At 45.6% G+C, this 20,707-nt stretch overlaps 1 protein-coding gene across 1 annotated transcript; it reads left to right on the top strand.

Annotated features, from left to right (window-relative positions):
• Positions 1-4,087: 4,087 nt before the first annotated feature.
• nxt2 (nuclear transport factor 2-like export factor 2) lies at positions 4,088-11,372 on the top strand. Its single transcript, XM_072505733.1, has 4 exons — positions 4,088-4,250; positions 4,867-4,953; positions 9,244-9,388; positions 10,848-11,372. Exons 1-4 carry the CDS (start codon positions 4,236-4,238, stop codon positions 11,024-11,026), a joined length of 426 nt encoding a protein of 141 aa, XP_072361834.1. The 5' UTR covers positions 4,088-4,235; the 3' UTR covers positions 11,027-11,372.
• Positions 11,373-20,707: the final 9,335 nt, after the last annotated feature.

The following is a 20,707-nucleotide window of genomic DNA, read 5'->3' as shown; positions in this document are numbered from 1 at the left end:
CCTACCAAAGAGCGTAACTTCACTTTTTCCTATATTTTATTCCATCTGCCAAGTTTTTGCCCACTCACTTAACCTATCTCTCTGTAGACACTTTGTCTTCCTCACCATTTGCCTTTCTACCTATTTTTGTATCGTCCACAAACTTGATAATAGTACATTCACTTCCCTCATCCAAGTCATTAATATATATTGTAAATAATTGTGGCCCCAGCACTGGTCCCTGTGGCATTCCATCCTGAAAATGTCCCTCTTAGCCCAACTCTCTATCTTCTATCAGTGAGCCAATCCTCTATCCATGTTAATATACTACACCCAACACTATGGGCTCTTATCTTATTAAGAAGCATTTTGTCCGGCCCTTATCAAACACTTTTTGGAAATCAAGGTATATTACATCTACTGGTTCCCCTTCATCTACTCTGCTCACTACTACCTCCAAGAATTATAATAAATTTGTCAGGCATGATTTCCCCTTCATGAAACTATGCTGACTATTCTTGATTATGTTAGGTATTTCTAAATGCTCTGCTAGTAATCCTTTACAATGGGCTCTAACATTTTCCCATCAACTAATCATGGGAGACTTCTTCTTCAGTTCTCTGTCCGAAGGCAGATCTGAACCACAATGCCACAATCTCCACTACTGATAGGGTATGGAGGCAGCTCCCTTAACCTACCCCAGCCAGAGCATAGATCAAACACCATGCTTTTGGAATCAATCTGATCCACATTAGCCACATTCCAACTGAGCCAAACAGCCCCCAGGCATTCCAGGTTGCTGTGGCAACATACACTGCTACATGCAATTTTTGAATATTCATTCATGGGATATGGCCAGCACTGGCTAGGTCAGAATTTATTGCCCATCCCTAATTGCCTTTGAGAAGGTGGTGGTGAGCTGCCTTCTTTAGCCGCTGCAGTCCGTGTGGTGTAGCTTTGCCCGCGGTACTTTTCGGGAGGGAGTTCCACGATTTTTATCCAGTGACCGTGAAGGAACGGCAATATATTTCCAAGTCAGGATGGTGAATGGCTTGGAGGACAACTTGCAGGTGGTGGTGTTCCCATACATCTACTGTCCTTGTCCTTCCAGCTGGTAGAGGCTGAGGCCTTCGAAGTTCCTGGAGTGCAGCTTATAGATGGTACACACTTCTGCATTGAGCATCGGTGGTGGAGGGAATGAGTGATGAAGGTGCTGGAGTGCCAATCAAGTGGGCTACATTGGGATCTAAACAGATTCTGAAGTCACCTGATGGCTTCTTGACACACACCAGCAAGCTGACCCAGTCAGTCGGCTGTGTGACCTTTGATATGCCTTGAGATTGTAGGCGTAGGAGCTCTGATTTTAGCCTGTCCCGCAAGGGAGTTGGTACCCTCCTAGGTGGATGAATGACAGGTTTTGCATCTTCCTTGAGCAGGATTTTGTATTTGTAAGGTAACATACCCATGCCACGAAAGACGTCAGGATACTCGCTGAGCAGCAGCTGGATGTCATCGTCTAGTCGTGATGAGTCATTCGTGTGCATGAATATTCTCTGGACCAGCCGCAAGTCCTTGCAGGCTTGAGCACCTAACAGCGATGTCTTTTTGTCGTCCACGATCTCGAAGCGTAGTCCTTTCGTGACCCTCTTATTGACTACTTGTAGGTGGCATGATCCTCTTGAGGTGATCTGGTTGCCATTGTAGTCTTTTAACTTGCAGCAGGTATCATCCTGTGTGTCCCTGGGATGGATGCGAGATCTTTGCTTGTCATTAAGTTTGCGGACGTTCCCATTGTGATTTTACCTGCAGTGGAAGAAGACCAGAATCTAGTCTGGAGCCCAGCAGGTTTCACTAGGTGATCTGTCAGATGGGCATACAAGAGCAAGGAGGCTTCTTCTACAGACACTTTGTGCCCATTGGAGGCCTCCCAAAAGGTCTTCCCACCCTGTGTTTGCTCTCCACCCCTGAACCTGACCATCCTGACCTTTCATCCCTCATTGCCCTCCCCAGGGTTTGTTAGCCTGACCCCAGCGAGACCCCAGACTTACCTCAGAGTCCGGGCACCATCGCTGAATAGTGGTGCTGCTGGGACCAGAGAGCTGCTGGCCCTCTGATTGGCCTGGAGCTCTCTGAGGACGGACTGCCCCTCGGATAGAGCAGAGAACCCTCCTCAAGCGAGTTAATAGCCCAGTGGCCATTAAATGGCTGTCAGGTAAGTCACCTAAGCATGCACGGGCTTTCCCCAGCCAGTTATCCTGGAGGTGACAATGACCCTGCTCCCCTGTTTGTGTGATATCACTTAAACTGGGAGGAAGCATGAAGTTTTCATATCTGCATTGGAAAGAATGGGTGTGGACCTTCAGCTGCCAAGGCCCGAAGATCTGCAATACCCTCGCAAACTCACCCCCCCCCTCCTCTTTTATGGCACTCCTTAAAGCTTACCTCTTTCACCCTAATGCATCTCATTGCCATATTTGATTTTATAATACTCCTGTGAAACACATTGGGATGTTTTACTATGTAAATATAAGTTGTTGTTGTATATTTTCTGCACTGTAGCTGATTTTTTTTCAGAGTTAAAAGTGATAATCTTTAAAGGGCGCAGTTGTATGTTTGCACTGCCCGCTGTAGTGGTCAGAGTGGGCCCAACAGGCAGCCGACATCAGTGCTGGTGAGCCATTCAGATGCCCCCCCATGTTCCATGATTTCCCAGGGATTCAGTGTATTCTCTGGCTACGCCTTCCTATACGAAAAGCACAAATAATATGGATACTGGAAATTGGAAATAAAAGCTGGAAGTGCCAAAACGCTTAACAGGTGCAGGGCAGCCTTTGTGGAGTGACAAATAGACATATTTCAGATCAATGACCCTTCGCCTATTTAGGAGGTCTTGTGGCGCAGTGATAGTGCCCCTACCTCTGGGTCAGATGCGCTTGGTCCAAGCCCAATGCCAGGACTTGCTGGCCACAGAAGGAGCACGTTTCATACTTGCTGGAAATCTGCTCAGGAATCCTGGGCGGGCCGGGCCGGAGAATCCCCGCGACCGGCGCGGATCAAGCCACGCCGCCCTGATGCCGGCACACGATTCTCCAGAGCAGAGAATCCAGAGCGGTGTGGTTGGCGTGGTGCCGGTGGGGGGGGCCGCTATCCACGATTCTCGGTCGGAGATGGGCCGAGCGGCCGTCGTAAAAAACCCGAGTCCCGCCGGCGCCGTTCACACCTGCTCTCAGCCGGCAGGACCTCCGCATGGAAGGGTCCGGGGGCGGCCTGTAGGGGGTGGGGGGGCTGCCTCCGTTGTGGCCTGACCCACGATCGGGGCCCACCGATCAGTGGGTCGGCCTCTCTGGCTGGCTGCATCCTTTCTTTCGCGTCGGTCCCTGTAGCCCTGCGCCATGTTGCATCGGGGCCGGAGCGGAGAAGGGAGCCACTGCTCATGCGCACGTTGGTGCCGGTGTCATTGCGCATGCGCGCCCCCCGCGGCGCCCAGTTCACACCAGGATCAGCAGCTGGAATGGCGTGGATCGCTCCAGTGCTGTGCTGGCAGGGGGCCAGAATTGCTGATCCTAAGGCCATGTAGACGCCGTCAAGAAACGCGACGGCGTTTCCGACAGCGTCAACACTTAGACTCAGGATCACAGAATCCCACCCCCTTTCACCATTTCCCCCAACAGGGCAAAGCAGCGTGGATGTGAAATTATGCTAAACAAAATAATCAGCCTTCCTAAGCGGCCTCCCCTAGATTGAAGCAGAGGGTAGAATCAGAAAGAAAAAAAACTACAAATGCAGGAAGTACACAAAACGTAAGTCAACATCTAATAATAAGAATAATCTTTATTGTCACAAGTAGACTTACATTAACACTGCAATGAAGTTACAGTGGAGATTGGATTAGACCAGTGGCTGGAAGTAAACATGCTCCATGTTTGCAAAAGTCACAATTCCTTCAATCGCAACATTCTAAACAGCTTCTTGCAGCCACATTTTTAAAAATACTTCTGATTTGCTCAATGCAGCCAGTTTTCACTCCTTCATTCAACATTTATTTATTAACCCTCGTCATTTCCATCGTCTCCTGAAGAGGGTGCAGCTGCCAGGGCGGAACGGAAAGTGGCGGGCGGCGTTGTCCAGGAAAGGGGACGGAAGATTAATCCGCGCCGCCAACCGGAAGCTGGTGTGTCTGGAGGGAGAGAAGCTTCGGTTGGAGGCGCCGGGTTCGGGGCCTCTGGGGGCTTGGCCTTTACGGCTGCTGTCGGTTCATGGCCGGCTCTCTGGTGAGGGCGGGAAGCTCGGGCGATGAATTAGCCTCTCTGTGGTGGTATTCTCACTCTCACCCGGGGCTTTGGTGCCCCCCATAAAACCAGTCCGGATCCCCCTCCTCCTTTATACACCTTCAGGACGATAGGGAAATGAGGCAACTGGCTCCAAAGGCAGAAATAAAACACTGCGGTCGCTGGTCATCTGAAATTATTAAAACACACGCTTAGCGAGCCCGGCAGGGCCTGTGGGGCGAGAGACACGAGTTAACCATTCGGATCAACCCTCATGTGTCCTTTCCTCCACAGGCGCCGCTGGACCCGCAGAGCCCCAGCATGTGCTTTTTCAGAGAGGCTGGAAGGGCTGAATGGCCTTCCCTGCCGTCTCTATACATTTCCCGTAGCACTCACTTGCCAGGTTGGTGGCTCAATGGCAATCTAGATTCTTCCCTGTTACTTATCACAAGGGAGTAGATCTCTTCTCCCCCCCCCCCCCCCCCCATTGTGATTCTCATTCATTGACCCCCATCTTGTAATGTAGCTGAACTGTGATTATAATGGTTTTAGAGCAGAGTTTGCACTTTATAAATACAGGTACTACATTTTAAAAAAAAAAAACGCATCTAATTTTCAGGACTTCAAAACCCATGCGGACCAGGCGTGCAGGGCAGCAGATGAATTTGTCAACATTTATTATGACACGATGGACAAAAGGCGAAGAGTAAGTACCCTCTGGGGTTTGCATTTCCAGAGCTGTACATAATTTTCCCTTTGTTGGTAAATCTGCACTTGAAGCTATTTTGCATAGGAACGAGGAGCAGGAGTAGGCCATCTCACCCTTCGAGCCCGCTCCGCCATTCAATGAGATCATGGCTGATCTTTTGTGGACTCAGCTCTACTTTCTGCCTGAACACCATAACCTTTTATTCCTTTATTCTTCAAAAAACTATCTATCTGTATCTTGAAAACAGTTCATGAAGGAGCCTCAACTGCTTCATTGGGCAGGGAATTCCATAGATTTGCAACCCTTTGGGTGAAGAAGTTCCTCCTAAATCTGCTTCCCCTTATTTTGAGGCTATGCCCCCCAGTTCTGCTTTCACCGCCAAGGGAAGCAACCTCCCCGTATCTGTCCTATCGATTCCATTCATAATTTTATTGGTTTCTATAAGATCCCCCGCATCCTTCTAAATTCAAACGAGTACAGTCCCAGTCTACTCAACCTCTCCTCGTAATCCAACCAGCCGTAACATCTGGGATTAACCTAGTGAATCTCCTCTGCACACCCTCCAGCACCAGTATGTCCTTCCTCAGGTAAGGAGACCAAAGCTGAACACAATAATCCAGGTGTGGCCTCTAACACCTGATACGGTTGCAGCACAACCTCCCTAGTCTTAAACTCCATCCCTCGAGCAATGAAGGACAAACTCCATTCGCCTTCTTAGTCACCTGTAAACCAACTTTTTGCGACTCATGCACTAGGACATCCAGGTCTCTCTGCACAGCAGCATGTTTTAATATTTTATCATTTAAATAATCCCTTTTGCTGTTATTCCTGCCAAACTGGATAACCTCACATTTGTCAACATTGTATTCCATCTGCCAGACCCTAGCCCATTCACTTAAACTATCCAAATCCCTCTGCAGACTTCCAGTATCCTCTGCACTTTTTGCTTTACCACTCATCTTAGTGTCGTCTGCAAACTTGGACATATTGCACTTGGTCCCCAACTCCAAATCACCTATGTAAATTGTGGGCCCAACACTGATCCCTGAGGGACACCACTAGCTACTGATTGCCAACCAGAGAAACACCTATTAATCCCCACACTTTGCTTTCTATTAATTAACCAATCCTCTATATCATGCCACTACTTTACACGTAACACCATGCATCATTATCTTATGCAGCAACGTTTTGTGTGGAACCTTGTCAAAATCTTTCTGGAAATCCAGATATACCACATCCATTGGCTCCCCATTGTCTACCGCACTGGTAATGTCCTCAAAAAACTTCCACTAAATTAGTTAGGCACGACCTGACCTTTATGAACCCATGCTGCGTCTGTCCGATGGGATATTTTCCATCCAGAGACCTCACTATTTCTTCTCAATGATAGAGTCCAGCATCTTCCCTACTACCAAAGTTAAGCTAACTGGCCTATAATTATCCGCTTTCTGCCTACCTCCTTTTTTAAACAGTGGTATCACGTTTGCTAATTACCAATCTGCCGGGACCACCCCAGAGTCTAGTGAATTTTGGTAAATTATCATGAGTGCATTTGCAATTTCCCTAGCCATCTCTTTTAGTGCCCTGGATAGCATTCGATCAGGGCCAGGAGACTTGTCTACCTTTAGCCCCATTGGCTTACCCATCACTATCTCCTTAGTGATAACAATCATCTCAAGGTCCTCACCTGTCATAGCCTCATTTCCATCAGTCACTAGCATGTTATTTGTGTCTTCCACTGTGAAGACCGACCCAAAAAACTTGTTCAGTTCATCAGCCATTTCCTCATCTCCCATTATTAAATCTCCCTTCTCATCCTCTAAAGGACCAATATTTACCTTAGCCACTCTTTTTTGATTTATATATGTGCAGAAACTTTTACTGTCTGTTTTTATATTCACCGCAAGTTTACTCTCATAATCTATCTTACTCTTCTTTATAGCTTTTTTAGTAGCTTTCTGTTGCCCCCTAAAGATTTCCCAATCCTCTAGTCTCTCACTAATCTTTGCCACTTTGCATGCTTTTTCCTTCAATTTGATACTCCCTTATTTCCTTAGATATCCACAATTAATTTTCCCTGCTTCTACCGTCCTTTTTTGTTGGTATAAACTTTTGCTGAGAACTGAAAAATCGCTTGGAAGGTTCTCCACTGTTCTTCAGCTGTTTCACCATAAAATCTTTGCTCCCAGTCTACCTTAGCCAGCTCTTCTCTCATCCCATTGTAATCTCCTTTGTTTAAGCACAAAACACTAGTGTTTGATTTCAACTTCTCACCCTCCATCGGTATTTTAAATTCTACCAGATTGTGATCGCTCCTTCCGAGAGGATCCCTAACTATGAGATCATTAATCAATCCTGTCTCATTACACAGGACCAGATCTAGGATCGCATGTTCCCTCGTAGGTTCCATTACATACTGTTCTAGGAAACTATCGCGGTTACATTCTATAAAATCCTCCTCGAGGCTACCTTGACTGGCCTGGTTAAACCAATCGACATGTAGATTAAAATCGCCCATGATAACTGCTGTACCATTTCTACATGCACCAGTTATTTCTTTGTTTATTGCCCGCCCCACCGTAATGTTACTATTTGGTGGACTATAGCCAACTCCTATCAGTGACTTTTTCGCCTTACTGTTCCTGATTTCCACCCAAATGGATTCAACCTTATCCTCCATAGCACCAATGTCATCCCTCACTACTGCCCGGATGTAATCCTGAAATAACAGCTACACCATCTCCCTTACCATCCACTCTGTCCTTCCGAATAGTTTGATACCCCTAGATATTTAACTCCCAGTCGTGACTATCCTTTAACCTTGTTTCAGTAATGGCCACTAAATCATAGTCATTCACAATGATTTGCGCCACCCACTCATTTACCTTATTCCGAATACTATGACTAGGCTACAGGAAGGGGAGGAGACAGCAGAGAGAAGTCCAAGAGAGAAAAATTGAGACTGCAGGTTCAATGCCAAGAAAATGCTGTGACTGTTTTTGTTAGCTACACAGACAGAAGATGTTTGGTTTTCATGTGATTGCTCATTCTGATTAGTGCAATAGATATGATTATGGCAGTTGCTGGAGATTGTTTCATGTGCAAACAATCCCTCCAGGTGTATCTTACCTCCTTAAACCTCCAACAATTCCAAGGAGTTCTCCGATTCCTCAGCTGCAAATTTTTAAGATTTGACCTTGTAACACCTGAAATATCTAACCAATATGTTATAAACAGTCCTGCTACTGTATTCCTGGAAACAATTATAGCAGTGCATGGAAGTTTTATTAAAAATGCACTTGCTAAAATGGTTTTGGCAGTCTTTTATTCTTCCCTGAATCTGTCCTCTTTTTTTTTTTTGGTTCGGATACTACTTTCCAGTTAATTTCAGGTAAAGCTTTTAACCTGAACTCTGAAAAACATTGAAAAGACAAAGTACCAGGTGCCGGAATGTGGCAACTAGGGGATTTTCACAGCAACTTCATTGCAGTGTTCATGTAAGACTACTTGTGACAATAAAGATTATTATTAAAAGCAGGTAAGACATTCATAGAATTTACAGTGCAGAAGGAGGCCATTCAGCCCATTGAGTTTGCACCGGCTCTTGGAAAGAGCACCCTACCCAAGGTCAACACCTCCACACCCTATCCCCATAACCCAGTAACTCCACCCAACACTAAGGACAATTTTGGACACTAAGGGCAATTTACCATGGCCAATCCACCTAACCTGCACATCTTTGGACTGTGGGAGGAAACCGGAGCACCCGGAGGAAACCCACGCACACACGGGGAGGATGTGCAGACTCCGCACAGACAGTGACCCAAGCCGGAATCGAACCTGGGACCCTGGAGCTGTGAAGCAATTGTGCTATCCACAATGCTACCGTGCTGCCCTACTTGTGACAATAAAGATTATTATTAAAAGCAGGCAAGACTAAACAATGTCCCACAGTCCATTCTGGAGCTGGGACCCATGTCTTAACAATAGGTACTTAAAATGGCTCCAAACTGGTCAGGTGATTTTTGTTTTCATGATTCACGCATTGTAGTTTCATCTTGTCTTGCTGCTAAAATGCTTGGCCAAATCTCCCCTTGCCAATGCTGCAGCTCGGTAAATTACCTCATTAGTCACTTCGGGGGAGTTGCTAAAATGAGTACCTGGTCAGCAGCACCAAATGTTTGCCATGGATTTAAATTGCCATTTGTCACATTGAATCATGTCTTTGTCTTCAGCGTTTGCATTTTGATCATCTCTTTACCTCCTGCATTTTATTTTTCATAGGTATTGACCAAATTGTATCTGGACACAGCGACCTTAGTGTGGAACGGTAATGCAATATCAGGACATCAAGCACTCACTGAATTTTTTGAAATGTTGCCTTCTAGTGATTTCCAAATAAATATCCTGGATTGTCAGCCAGTTCATGGTATGCTTCAGTTACACCTGACATATAACTTGATTTGAATGCTTAAATCCTAATAACTGCGTCTATATCATTATTCTTATAATAAATCAGAGTATTTTTTACATTTAGATTGCTTTGTTATCTTTAACAAGAGCAATAGGGAAATGGTTGTGTGGATTGTCCATGAAGTGTGTGATCTTTACTGCTGCATTTCTTTAGCAATTTTCCCCTTCGTCTACAGAAAAATAACTAATAACAAAGATACACAAAACCTTTTCCTTTTATCAATGCTCTATTTTTGTTATCTAACTTGGTTTAATTTATTTGCCTATTTTAAGAAATATTTGTTTTTATCCCCCCCCCCCCCCCCCTCCCCCCCCATCCTGCCTCTTGGATTCAATCCTCGCTTTAGGAGATGGTGTTAATACTGAAAACATTGTTTTTTGACTGACTAGCTTATGACTTTGTAGTCAATCGTTGGCTCAACTGATTTCAGATACTCGAGTAGACATCTGGTAATACAGAACGTGAGTATTGCTGGAAAAAGATGTTTTTGATTGAAATGTTTCGTCTTGCACTCAACAGCACAATTCTCAAGAATATCAACTTTATAAAGTGAGCAACAATTCCCTTTTACATTTGGTATTCTTGTGAAATGTGCTGGCAAAAAGCTTCGACGAAAAATCTCTTTATCAGCAATACTTCAGTGTTGGTGCTTGTTACTTTGTAGCAGCAAAGGCTGCTTCACCAGTGCACTAGTTTTTCTGCAGTTCAGCAATGATCAGACACAAATGAGTGATGTGTATATATTTGACTAGTTCATTTGCTTCTTGTAAGACGGCAGTTGCAGACCACAGCTCACTTCTAAGGTCTCTGCAAAGCATACACTGTTGTGTCAAAATAAAATGTCCAAGGCAGTTTATTTTGTTTATACACAAGTGGACAATAGTTGTCATGTCTAGCACCTTAGTCTTTTCTTTTACAATTGGCAGAGACAAGCTTTTTCCTTGGGTTTGATACTGGCTGTAAATGAAAGGGATTCGCTGTTTTTTTTCTCTTCTCGGTTCCTGCACACTCTCCTGAATATTTTCAATTGTTGCATATAAATTTGTCATTACATTCTATAAGGCCAGCTTAATGATATGTTTTCTTTATTTTGCAATATACTCTTCTAACATGGCAGAACAATGTATTAAAGAACGGCTGTCAAACACATTGGGTGTGATTCTCTGCCACTGCGTGCCCGGCGATCGGAAATTCCAATCCGAGGTCAATGGATTTTTACATGGTGGCAATCTTGCGAAGGGCGGGGCGGAAGAATCCAGCCCCAGCTGTTGCTTCACAGAAAGATACATTCCATCCCTCTTTGCAAAATTGTGTATCCAGCCATTGAGTAGCTTAGTAATTGTTTTGAGGCTATTGTATGCGTTTCTGATTCACCTATGTTTGTAGTAAAGCTGTTTTGTTTGTCTCTATCTAGAACAAGCTACCCAAGGACAGACCACTGTGCTTGTCGTCACCTGTGGAACAGTGAAATTTGAAGGAAATAAACAGCGATACTTCAATCAAAATTTCCTTCTCACAGCACAAGTAACCCCACAGAATACAGTGTGGAAAATTGCAAGTGATTGCTTCCGCTTTCAGGATTGGGCCGGTTAACCTTCGGCTTTAATTGGAAGAGTAATTGAATTGACACTGCTTTGGATGTAAGTCTATGGTAAATGGTGCAAAAGGTGAAGAATAAACAGTGCAGGAACTGTGAGAAGCATTGTGACCAGAGTAACAGAAAGAAGGGAAAAGAGAACTTGGATCATCATCTCGTAGAGAAGCATAAAACCAGCACATATTGTATTGATATTCAGTGTATGTTTTATAAATGGTACTTGGCAAAGCCACACCCTGCAGTCTGTAAGCTATGGTTTCAATCTGAAGTCTGACACTCATTACTGTTTTCACTTTGTATAACGTGCTGTTTGAAACTGACTTCAGTAAACAGTTGAATCAAGCCATGTTTTTGTGTTGCTCATGCATTAGATTCTCTATTAATGCTTAGTGCATTTTTCCTCCCATTCTAGTTTTTGTCCTATCTGCTGTGAAATAGGACTAGGGGTAGGCTATTTACCAACTTGAGCCTACTCTGCACATGGTTGTTTTGCTGCTGGTCACCTTTGGTACCATGTCCTGTGTGCGTGTGTGTTATCTGCCCTGCTGTACTCCTGGCTTCTTGTGTATTCGCTCCACTATCTGTAGCTATGCCTTCAGCTGTCTAGGGAATTCTCTCCTTACACCCCACTCCCTCATTTGTCTCCTTTAAAAAAAAAATCCTTTCACCAAGATTTTGGTCATCTGACCTAATATTATGGCTAGGTGTCTCACTATTTTTTATCATGCTTCTGTGAAACCCCTGGGGGATGTTTAATTACGTTAAAAGCCATTCTATAAAATACAAAGTTGTCTGACTAATGGCTTGGGTCCACCTGAACTCTGAAACCTCAAAGACTCCGTCTCAGTTGAATGTGTTCAGAGGGGTGGGAGAGGCCCAGTAATTGTGGTTAGTTTTGCTTTTGTAGAATATGTCAATGACTTTGTAATTGGGGGAAATAATTCATGGTTGAATGACAAGTTGAAAATAACCAAATGGAGAAAAAGAGCCAAGAGACAATGACTGTTGAGGAGTAAAACAACTGACTTCACAGTGTGAAAAGGCACAATGAATGCCATGGAAAAAAATAGACGTCATAAATCTATAAATCATTAATCTACTTCGTGGCATTATTTTCACATGGTTTTCATTATTTTCCTGTTATGGAACATTTTATCCTTTTGGCTAGTGTTGCTCCGGTCTAGCAACCAAAACAGAAGGGGGATTCTTCTGAGCCTGCAGAAAATTGATATTGTTCCGAGTACTTACCCCTGCCCTAGTATTTTTTATCTAACTTATTGCAACATTAAATTTGGGATCCTGATCAGACAGTGATCTTTTCAGCTGTGATGTTAGTGTCTGCTGGTTATAATGGGAAGGCAGTTGCAAACACAATTTCTCTGCTATATGTAGTGACTGGTATTGCTTTAAGAATCATTTCATTCACGGTTGTCAGAGAGGACAGTAGATTGGTGATGCTGACAAGAACAATTTAGTTTAAAAATGACAATCTCACTTCGGAGGCATTAACTGTACAAAAAAGTTGAGAAAGAAATGTATGAACAAGATTGGTGAAGGCGCTATGCAGTTTAGTCCAGCTTCATTGAAATAATGGACTTAAAGCATACTGCTGCTTTTAATTTAAAAAAAAATGTTTTTATTGAGTTTTCACATTTTGTATTTCGAAACTCCGTATGTTACGCTTTACATAAGCAAGAAATAACAGGAGATGAAAAGACAGGCTGAAGTCAGTACAGATATTTATATATCTGTACAGCACAGTGGTTAGCACTGCTGCCTCACAGCTCTAATAATTATAATTGCTTTTTGTCACAAGTAGGCTTCAATGAAGTTATTTTAAGGACCCGGGTTCAAATCCAGCCTCAGGTGACTGTCTTGTGGAGTTTGTACTTTCTCCCTGTGTCCGCGTGGGATTTCTCTGGGTGCTCCAGTTTACTCCCACAGTCCAAAGATGTGCAGGTTAGGTGCATTGGTCATGATAAATTGCCTCTTGGTCTCCAAAAGGCTAGGTCAGGTTACGGGGATAGGGTGAAGGAATGGGCTTAAGTAAGGTGCTCTTTCCAATGTCCACTGCAGACGCGATGGGCCGAATGGCGTCCTGTACTGCAAATTCTATGACATACAATTGCGTTCCCTCCTGCTGTAGCCGTGTTGGCCCCCCCCCCCCCCCCCCTGGTCGGTGTATCTTTGCGCCTAGATTGGCCCGGGTGCGTATTTACAGGTGTCTCCAGTTTTGGTCCCTTGTCTGTCTCGTTTTCCTTGCATGTCCCCCCCCCCCCCCCTTCTCTCCCCCCCCGTGGAAGACCTCTTCCGATCCTCGGATGGCAAATTCTAATTTCTCCAGTTTGAGAAATCCCGCCAGTTGGACAGCCAGTCTGAAGCCTTGGATGGTGCTGCTGATGGCCAGCCGAGCAGGATTCTACATCTTCCGAGTAGCCTGGCCCAGGGGTTCCAGCCTCTATTCCATGGGATCAGTTCCTGCTTTTAATGGTTCCATCACCTTGGTTAGGTCCTTCTGGGCTTACAAAAAATGAAGAAAAGTACAACACAGGAACAGGCCCTTCGACCTCCAAGCCTGCGCCGACCATGCTGCCCGTCTAAACTACAATCTTCTACACTTCCGAGGTTTGTATCTCTCTGTTCGCATCCTATTCATGTATTTGTCAAGATGCCCCTTAAACATCACTATCGTCCCTGCTTCCACCACATCCTCCGGAAGCGAGTTCCAGGCACCCACTACCCAATGTAAAGAATTTGCCTCGTACATCTCTAAACCGTGCCCCTCGCACCTTAAATCTATGCCCCCTAGTAGTTGACCCCTCTACCCTGGGAAAAAGTCTCTGACTATCCACTCTGTCCATGCCCCTCAGAATTTTGTAGACCTCTATCAGGTTGCCCTCAACCTCCTTCGTTCCAGTGAAAATAAACCGAGTTTATTCAACCTCTCCTCATAGCTAATGCCCTCCATACCAGGCAACATCCTGGTAAATCTCTTCTGCACTCTCTCTAAAGTCTCCACATCCTGGTTGTGTGGCGACCAGAATTGAACACTTCCCTCTTGTCGGCTGAACTTCTCGTTTAAGAAGTCCACCATCTGGACCTGTGGATTCTCTTACTCCAACTGCTCCCTTCTTTTCACCCCATCTCTGGTCCGTGGATCCATCCATCATCTCCAATCACCCCTGCACCATTTTTCAGCGAAATATCCACCCAACGAGACTTCCACTTAAGGGGTATCTAACTCTGTTGCAATAAGCGGAGTTACTTGAGGTTCTTTGGTCACCCACAGCAGAAGGTTCAGAGAAATCTGAGAAGGTGTTCTCAGACAGGTTAGATGATTAAAAGGAAGTTGCCAAGCAGGTTTTAAGAATTGATGTTAGGTGTTTAATTGACCAGAAGTGAAACTACAAAATGCAACTCTCAGGTCTTTGAGGATGGAAAGTAAAGCATAGCAGAACAGGAAAATAACTTAAATGCAGTTAGGTAAACCAGGATTAGATAACCAAAAAGATAATTGACTACAGCCATCAACTTGCCACATGTATCCCGAAAGGGCTTGAACATTTCAAGGGAAGGCAGCACTATCCAACACCACAGAAACCAACCTCCTACTAAAAATGCTCATATCATGGTGGGACTGTAATACTGGAAACTTAGCTGTAATGTGTTAAATTCAAATGTTAACTTTAGCCTTAAGTGGTACTGTAATCTTCAACATTTTTTTTAACAAACAATTTTATTGAGGTACTTTAGGAATATAGAAAAAGTGACATTATACAGTACAAAAAAAATTCAAGACACAAATTAAACATAGTGCAAACCACGGCTCTGATCACGCAAGGACCTGCCTCAATATCCCCCCCCCCACTCTACTCTCCTCTACTCTAGCCCCCCCCATTGCTGACGCTTACTCCTCTGCGAAGAAGTCAATAAATGGCTGCCACCTTCGGGCGAACCCTAGTAGTGAACCTCTCAAGGCGAACTTGACTTTCTCTAGGCCAAGAAAGCTCACCATGTCCGATAGCCATACCTCGGGGGCTTTGAATCCCTCCATGATAACAGTATTCGTCGCTGGGCTACCAGGGAAGCAAAGACCAGAACGTTGACCTCTCTCTCTTCCTGGACTCCCGGGTCCACCAGAACCCCAAAGATTGCCACCTCAGGGCTCATTACCACCCCAGTTTTCAATACCCGGGACATGACATCTGCGAATCCCTGCCAGTACCCCCCCCCCCCGAGTTTAGGGCACGACCTGTACATGGTTAGCTGGTCCTCAGGCGCATCTACCACACTTGTCCTCCAGCCAGAGGAATTTGCTCATCCGGGCCACCAAGAAGTGGGCCCGGTGCACGACCTTAAACTGGATCAGGCTGAGCCTGGCGCATGTTGCGGTCGTGTTTTCTTTGCTCAGGGCTTCTGCCCAGATACCGTTCTCTCTCTCTCTCTCTCTCTCTCTCTCTCTCTCTCTCTCTCTCTCTCTCTCTCTCTCTCTCTCTCTCTCTCTCTCTCTCTCTCTCTCTCTCTCTCTCTCTCTCTCTCTCTCTCCCTCCCCCCCCCCCCCCCCCCCCCCCCCCCCCCCCCCCGAGCTCCTCTTCCCACTTAAGCTTCAGGTCCTTGGCCTGCGTATCCTCAGCTCCCATTAGTTCCTTGTAGATGTCTGAGACTACCCTCTCCCCTAGAAACTACCCTGTCCTGCCTCCCCTTCGGCAGGAGACGTGGGAAGGACGGCACCAGTCTGCGTACAAAATCCCGCACCTGTAAGTATCTAAATTTGTTCCCCCTCACCAGCCCAAACTTCTCCTCCAGCGCCCTCATGCTCGGACAGATCCCCCATCCTCACAATCCCCGCCCTCCTCCACAGTCGATACCCCCCCCCCCCCCCCCCGTCCATGTTCCCCGGGGCAAATCGGTGGTTGCCACAGGTTGGGGTCCACACCGATGCTCCTACCTCCCCTACATGCCTCCTCCACTGGCCCCAGATCCGAAGAGCTGCCACCACTATCGGGCTGGTGGTGTACCGTGCCGGCGGAAGCGGCAGGCGCTGTGACCAGGGCTGCTAAGCTAGTGCCCCTGCACGAAGGAGCCCTGTAATCTTCAACATTTAATATACCTCTGGTATATTGTTATTGAGCCATATCCAGATGATGATAAGACATTATGATATTGTGCTTCCTGTCACTAAGTCAACTTAATTTCTAAGTTTCCACTGTCCTGTTTATTTCACGGGTAGAGTAATACTCCTTTAACTCTACCATAACAATGTACATCAGCCCAACCTCTACTATGGTATCTTTTCCAATTCCCACATTATTCTAGGCACCGCTGCGGCTTCACAAGCTGCCTTATCGGTCGTGCCCACTCTGTCCAATGCTGTTCCTAGGCAGCAGTGCAAAGCTTCAGGGCATTTGCCTCTATCACATTCACTTAGCCACGCAAAGCAATTTGTCCTCCCAGGTTATCTGTGTGAAATTGGCAATTTGCATCTCAAAAGTGGTCATGGCATAAATAATGTGTAATAAGTGCATTAAAATAATATATAGTTCACAAGCATAACTTTAACCGGGGTTATCAGCTATGATAAATTACGGACACCAGAAACACAAATGCATACAAGAATTTTAATGAAACGGATATACAGTCCTATAAGGAAACAAATTTGTAACCTATAATAATGTGTAGATGCACATTTACACACCACCGGCATCTTTTCCACACTGGTTTCTTTCCCTTGAATGTTCAATGGAGGCCTAGAGGCTCCACTTCCCTGAATGGAATTTTAGAAGCAGCAGCGACTTCCGATGATGGGGATGTGCTGAGCGGACACATGGAAGGTGACTCCCCTCCTGGAACTTTTTCAGTTCAGCAAAAAAATTAGGCACTTTTAACCCAAAATAGCCCGCGGGAAAAAGACCACCCTCTTCCAACACCGCCACAACGAATGAAACGTGTCAGGCAACAACCCGAGGAGCCAAAGAGATGGCAAAGGCAGTAAAGGCTGGGAGAGAAAGATTGAGGCGATGGCATACAGGCGGGGCGGCGAGGTTCCGGCCACACTCGAACGGGATGGATCCCGAAACATATGCCGGGCTACCTCCCGATAAATGAATGGAGGGAATTCCTAGCACAGGAACCCCAAGATCTCAAGGGTGCCATTAAACTTGAAATGATGGTGATGGTGACAGTGGGGGTAGTAGAGCCGCTGGTCACCCTGCAAGCAGCCCTGGAAAAGAAGGAGTGGCATCTAGGGACGCAGGAGGCGAAAGAGCTGGGTGGGACGGCCGTACCATTTGTGCTACGGGACAAGGCCTAGGGGGGTGGCCGTACTGCTCAATAAGAGGACAGCATTTACAGCGGCGGGGATGATTACGAACCAAGTGGGAAGGTACATCATGGTTAGCGGTGTCCTGGAAGGGGCACCAGTGGTCCATAAGACATAGGAGCAGAATTAGGCCACTTGGCCCATCAAGTCTGCTCCGCCATTCAATCATGGCTGATATATTTCTCATCCAAATTGTCCTGCCTTCTCCCCATAACCCCTGATTCCCTTATTAATCAGGAACCTATCTATCTCTGTCTTAAAGGCACTCAGTGATTTGGCCTCCACACCCTTCTGCAGCAAAGATTCATCACCCTCTGGCTGAAGACATTCCTCCACATCTCTGTTTTAAAGGATAGTCCCTTTAGACTGAGATTGTGTCCTCTGCTTCTAGTTTTTCCGACAAGTAGAAATATCCTCTCCACGTTCACGCTATCCAGGCCTCACAGTATCCTGTAAGTTTCAATAAGATCCCCCTCATCCTTCTAAACTCCAACAAGTACAGACCCAGAGTCCTCAACCATTCCTCATAACAGCTCTTCATTCCAGGGATCATTCTTGTGACCTCTGACCCTTTCCAAGGCCAGCACTGGTCCTTGTAAACACGTATGCGCCCAACTGGGATGATGTGGGATTCATGAAAAAGACCATGGCGGAAATCCCTGACAAAGACTCGCACCAACTCATCATTGTGGGGGGGTGGAGAGACTTTAACTGGTGGGCCCAGAATTCTGCTACCTGGGGATCCAAATAGCCTATAACTGGACACGGATCCACAAGTGGAACCTGAAAACTCTGGGGGAGAAATTCAAAAAGGACCTGCAGATGCGGAGCCCCTTCACTCTCCCTGCTGACAGGAGAGTGCAGACGATCAAAATGAATGTACAGCCCAGGTTCCTCTTCCTGCTCAGATCTCTCCCGATCTCCATCCCAAAGGACTTTTTCAACACGGTAGACAAACTAATCATGGCGTTTGTATGTATGAGTGGGCGGGGTGGGGGCGGACCGAGGAGCCTAAAGAAGGCCCTACGAAGGAAAAGAAACCTGGGAGGCTTGGCCCTCCCAAACCTACAGTTGTACCATTGGCCGGCTACAACAGAGTGAGAGGATAGGTGAAGGAACCGGGAGCAGAATGGGTAAAGATGGATGCATAGGAACATCCCTCCCAGCTGGGTAACAACGGGCCCCCCCACCCCGCGGCCAAGCACTCAAGAAGCCCAGTGGTAGTAGCCACGCTCGGGATGTGGTACCAAATGAGGAAACACTTTGGCCTAACGGAAATGTACACTATAGCCCCCAACTGCAACAAACACAGGTTTTGTTAGGATAACAGATGAGGAATCCCAAACAATTTGCATTTTGTAACACTGTGAGGAAAGGATACTTCACTCCAGGAGTGATGACTCTGCCCATTAGGTATCTTTCTTTATTTCAAACTTTATTTTAAACACGGTTTTAGCCACATTAACATCAAAGAAATAGCTTTACAATTATCTGCTAAACAGTTCTTCAATTAAAAAAAATTGAGCTCACTATATACACCTGCCACTATATATATTCCAACAAAGCAACCCAATACTGTTCAAAATCCACTCATAAATAAAGTTAGCCATCAGAGAGAGACCCTTTCAGGAACAACCTTAAAATCCATCTGTCTTTTTAAAATTACTTTATCAGAGTTACAAAGCCAGAGCTCAGAGTGTGGACAGGGGCAAACCCCTAATCCAGCTCCTTGCATGATCCAAAAACCAAATCAAATTGAATCCAATTCATGGTCCCCACAAGAGAGACATACTAGATCCAGGCATTACACCTGACCTCACTCTCCATCTTAGCCAAAAGGCCGAGAAGCGATAAAATCCGTCTGTCTTGTCAGAGTCAAATCCTATAGCCAAATTGCCAAACCCATAGACAGACCCGGCCCCTCCCATTAATTACATCATCTGTATCCTACTAAGATGTCCCATGTATGGAGGGAAGATCTTATGAGGAAAGGCTGAGGGATTTGAGGCGGTTTTCGTTAGAGAGAAGAAGGTTAAGAGATGACTTAATAGAGGCATACAAGATGATCAGAGGATTAGATAGGGTGGACAGCGAGAGCCCTTTTCCTCGGATGGCGTTGGCTAGCACGCGGGACATAGCTTTAAATTGAGGGTAGATAGACATAAGACAGATGTCAGAGGTAGGTTCTTTACTCTGAGAGTGTAAGGGCATGGAATGCCCTGCCTGCAACAGTAGTGGACTTGCCAACATTAAGGGCATTTAAAGGGTCATTAGATAAACATATGGATGATAAGGGAATAGTGTAGATGGGCTTTAGGTTGGTTTCACAGGTCGGCGCAACATTGAGGGCCGAAGGGCCTGTACTGCGCTGTAATGTTCTATGTTCTAATGTTCTATGACCTGCTTAGCTAGGACTAAACACCGTCCCTCATTAATTATCTACACCCCAGGGAACCTACTTTCCACAAACAATGTTTCATTAGCCATTGATATGTAAACAAGTAACTAGTGAAAATCAATGATTACCTCACCTTTATGATTCTCTAATCACAGTTTTAGCAGACATACTTGAACCCAGGGTTTTTAATAGCATTAGTACAACAAAATATAAAATATATAGACCAATTTCCTACATTCATGACACCTGCATCTGGGCCAGAGGTTCTGGGTCCAAGTCACACCCCTAATGTGGCCAACAGGTTGAGCATCAACCTGCAAAATCCTTCCAGCATGCCACGGCAGGTGGTAAGAGTGAGAGAAACGCCTGGTCGGCCATGCTTGAAGCGGTGTGGCACCCCTCAAGCTATCTGCCTCTGGCAACAGGCTAGTGAAAATCTGCTTTGTGCACCACTAGAATGCGGAAAGCGAAACAACATTATCATTGCACCATCATGCGCTGAAAGTGGCATTTGATAAACTTCCTGTGAGCCTCACAATTCCCATTTCTAGTACGGTCAGCCAACTTCAAAGTCAGACTGTGCTGCTTATTGTGATGTACATGCAAAACCACTTTGCACAAATGCAAAATATAAATGCAGCTGTTACATTTCTTTGTTGCCGCATAGAGCAAAGGTACGGAAGTGCCCACACTCTGGATTCTTGTAAAACTCGATGAAAGGTTTATTAAGGGCGTTACTCAATACAATCAAAGATGGTCATCTGCTAAAAGCCAAACACTTTGCAGATGTCAATTCACAGCATGTGATGCAGAACCAGGAAGAATGTTTTCCCAGATACACAACTGCAGCCTTTAATATCATCTTTATCTAACACTATGTGGTACACAATTATTACAGGAACAGGGCCTAATCTTTCATTACACCCCTAACATTCTGGCTGCATGTAGATTGGAGAGTCC

Source organism: Scyliorhinus torazame, chromosome 5 (assembly GCF_047496885.1).
Source record: "Scyliorhinus torazame isolate Kashiwa2021f chromosome 5, sScyTor2.1, whole genome shotgun sequence".
Lineage (NCBI taxonomy): Eukaryota > Metazoa > Chordata > Chondrichthyes > Carcharhiniformes > Scyliorhinidae > Scyliorhinus > Scyliorhinus torazame.
Note: the sequence above shows the minus strand (reverse complement) of the source record. Positions and strands in the feature narration are given on the sequence as shown.

What these genes read in the sequence shown, in the direction of transcription:
- nxt2 (XM_072505733.1), top strand. An exon ending in CGATGGACAAAAGGCGAAGA is followed by an intron (nt 4,954 to 9,243) that starts GTAAGTACCCTC and finishes TATTTTTCATAG; the next exon opens with GTATTGACCAAATTGTATCT. An exon ending in GGATTGTCAGCCAGTTCATG is followed by an intron (nt 9,389 to 10,847) that starts GTATGCTTCAGT and finishes GTCTCTATCTAG; the next exon opens with AACAAGCTACCCAAGGACAG.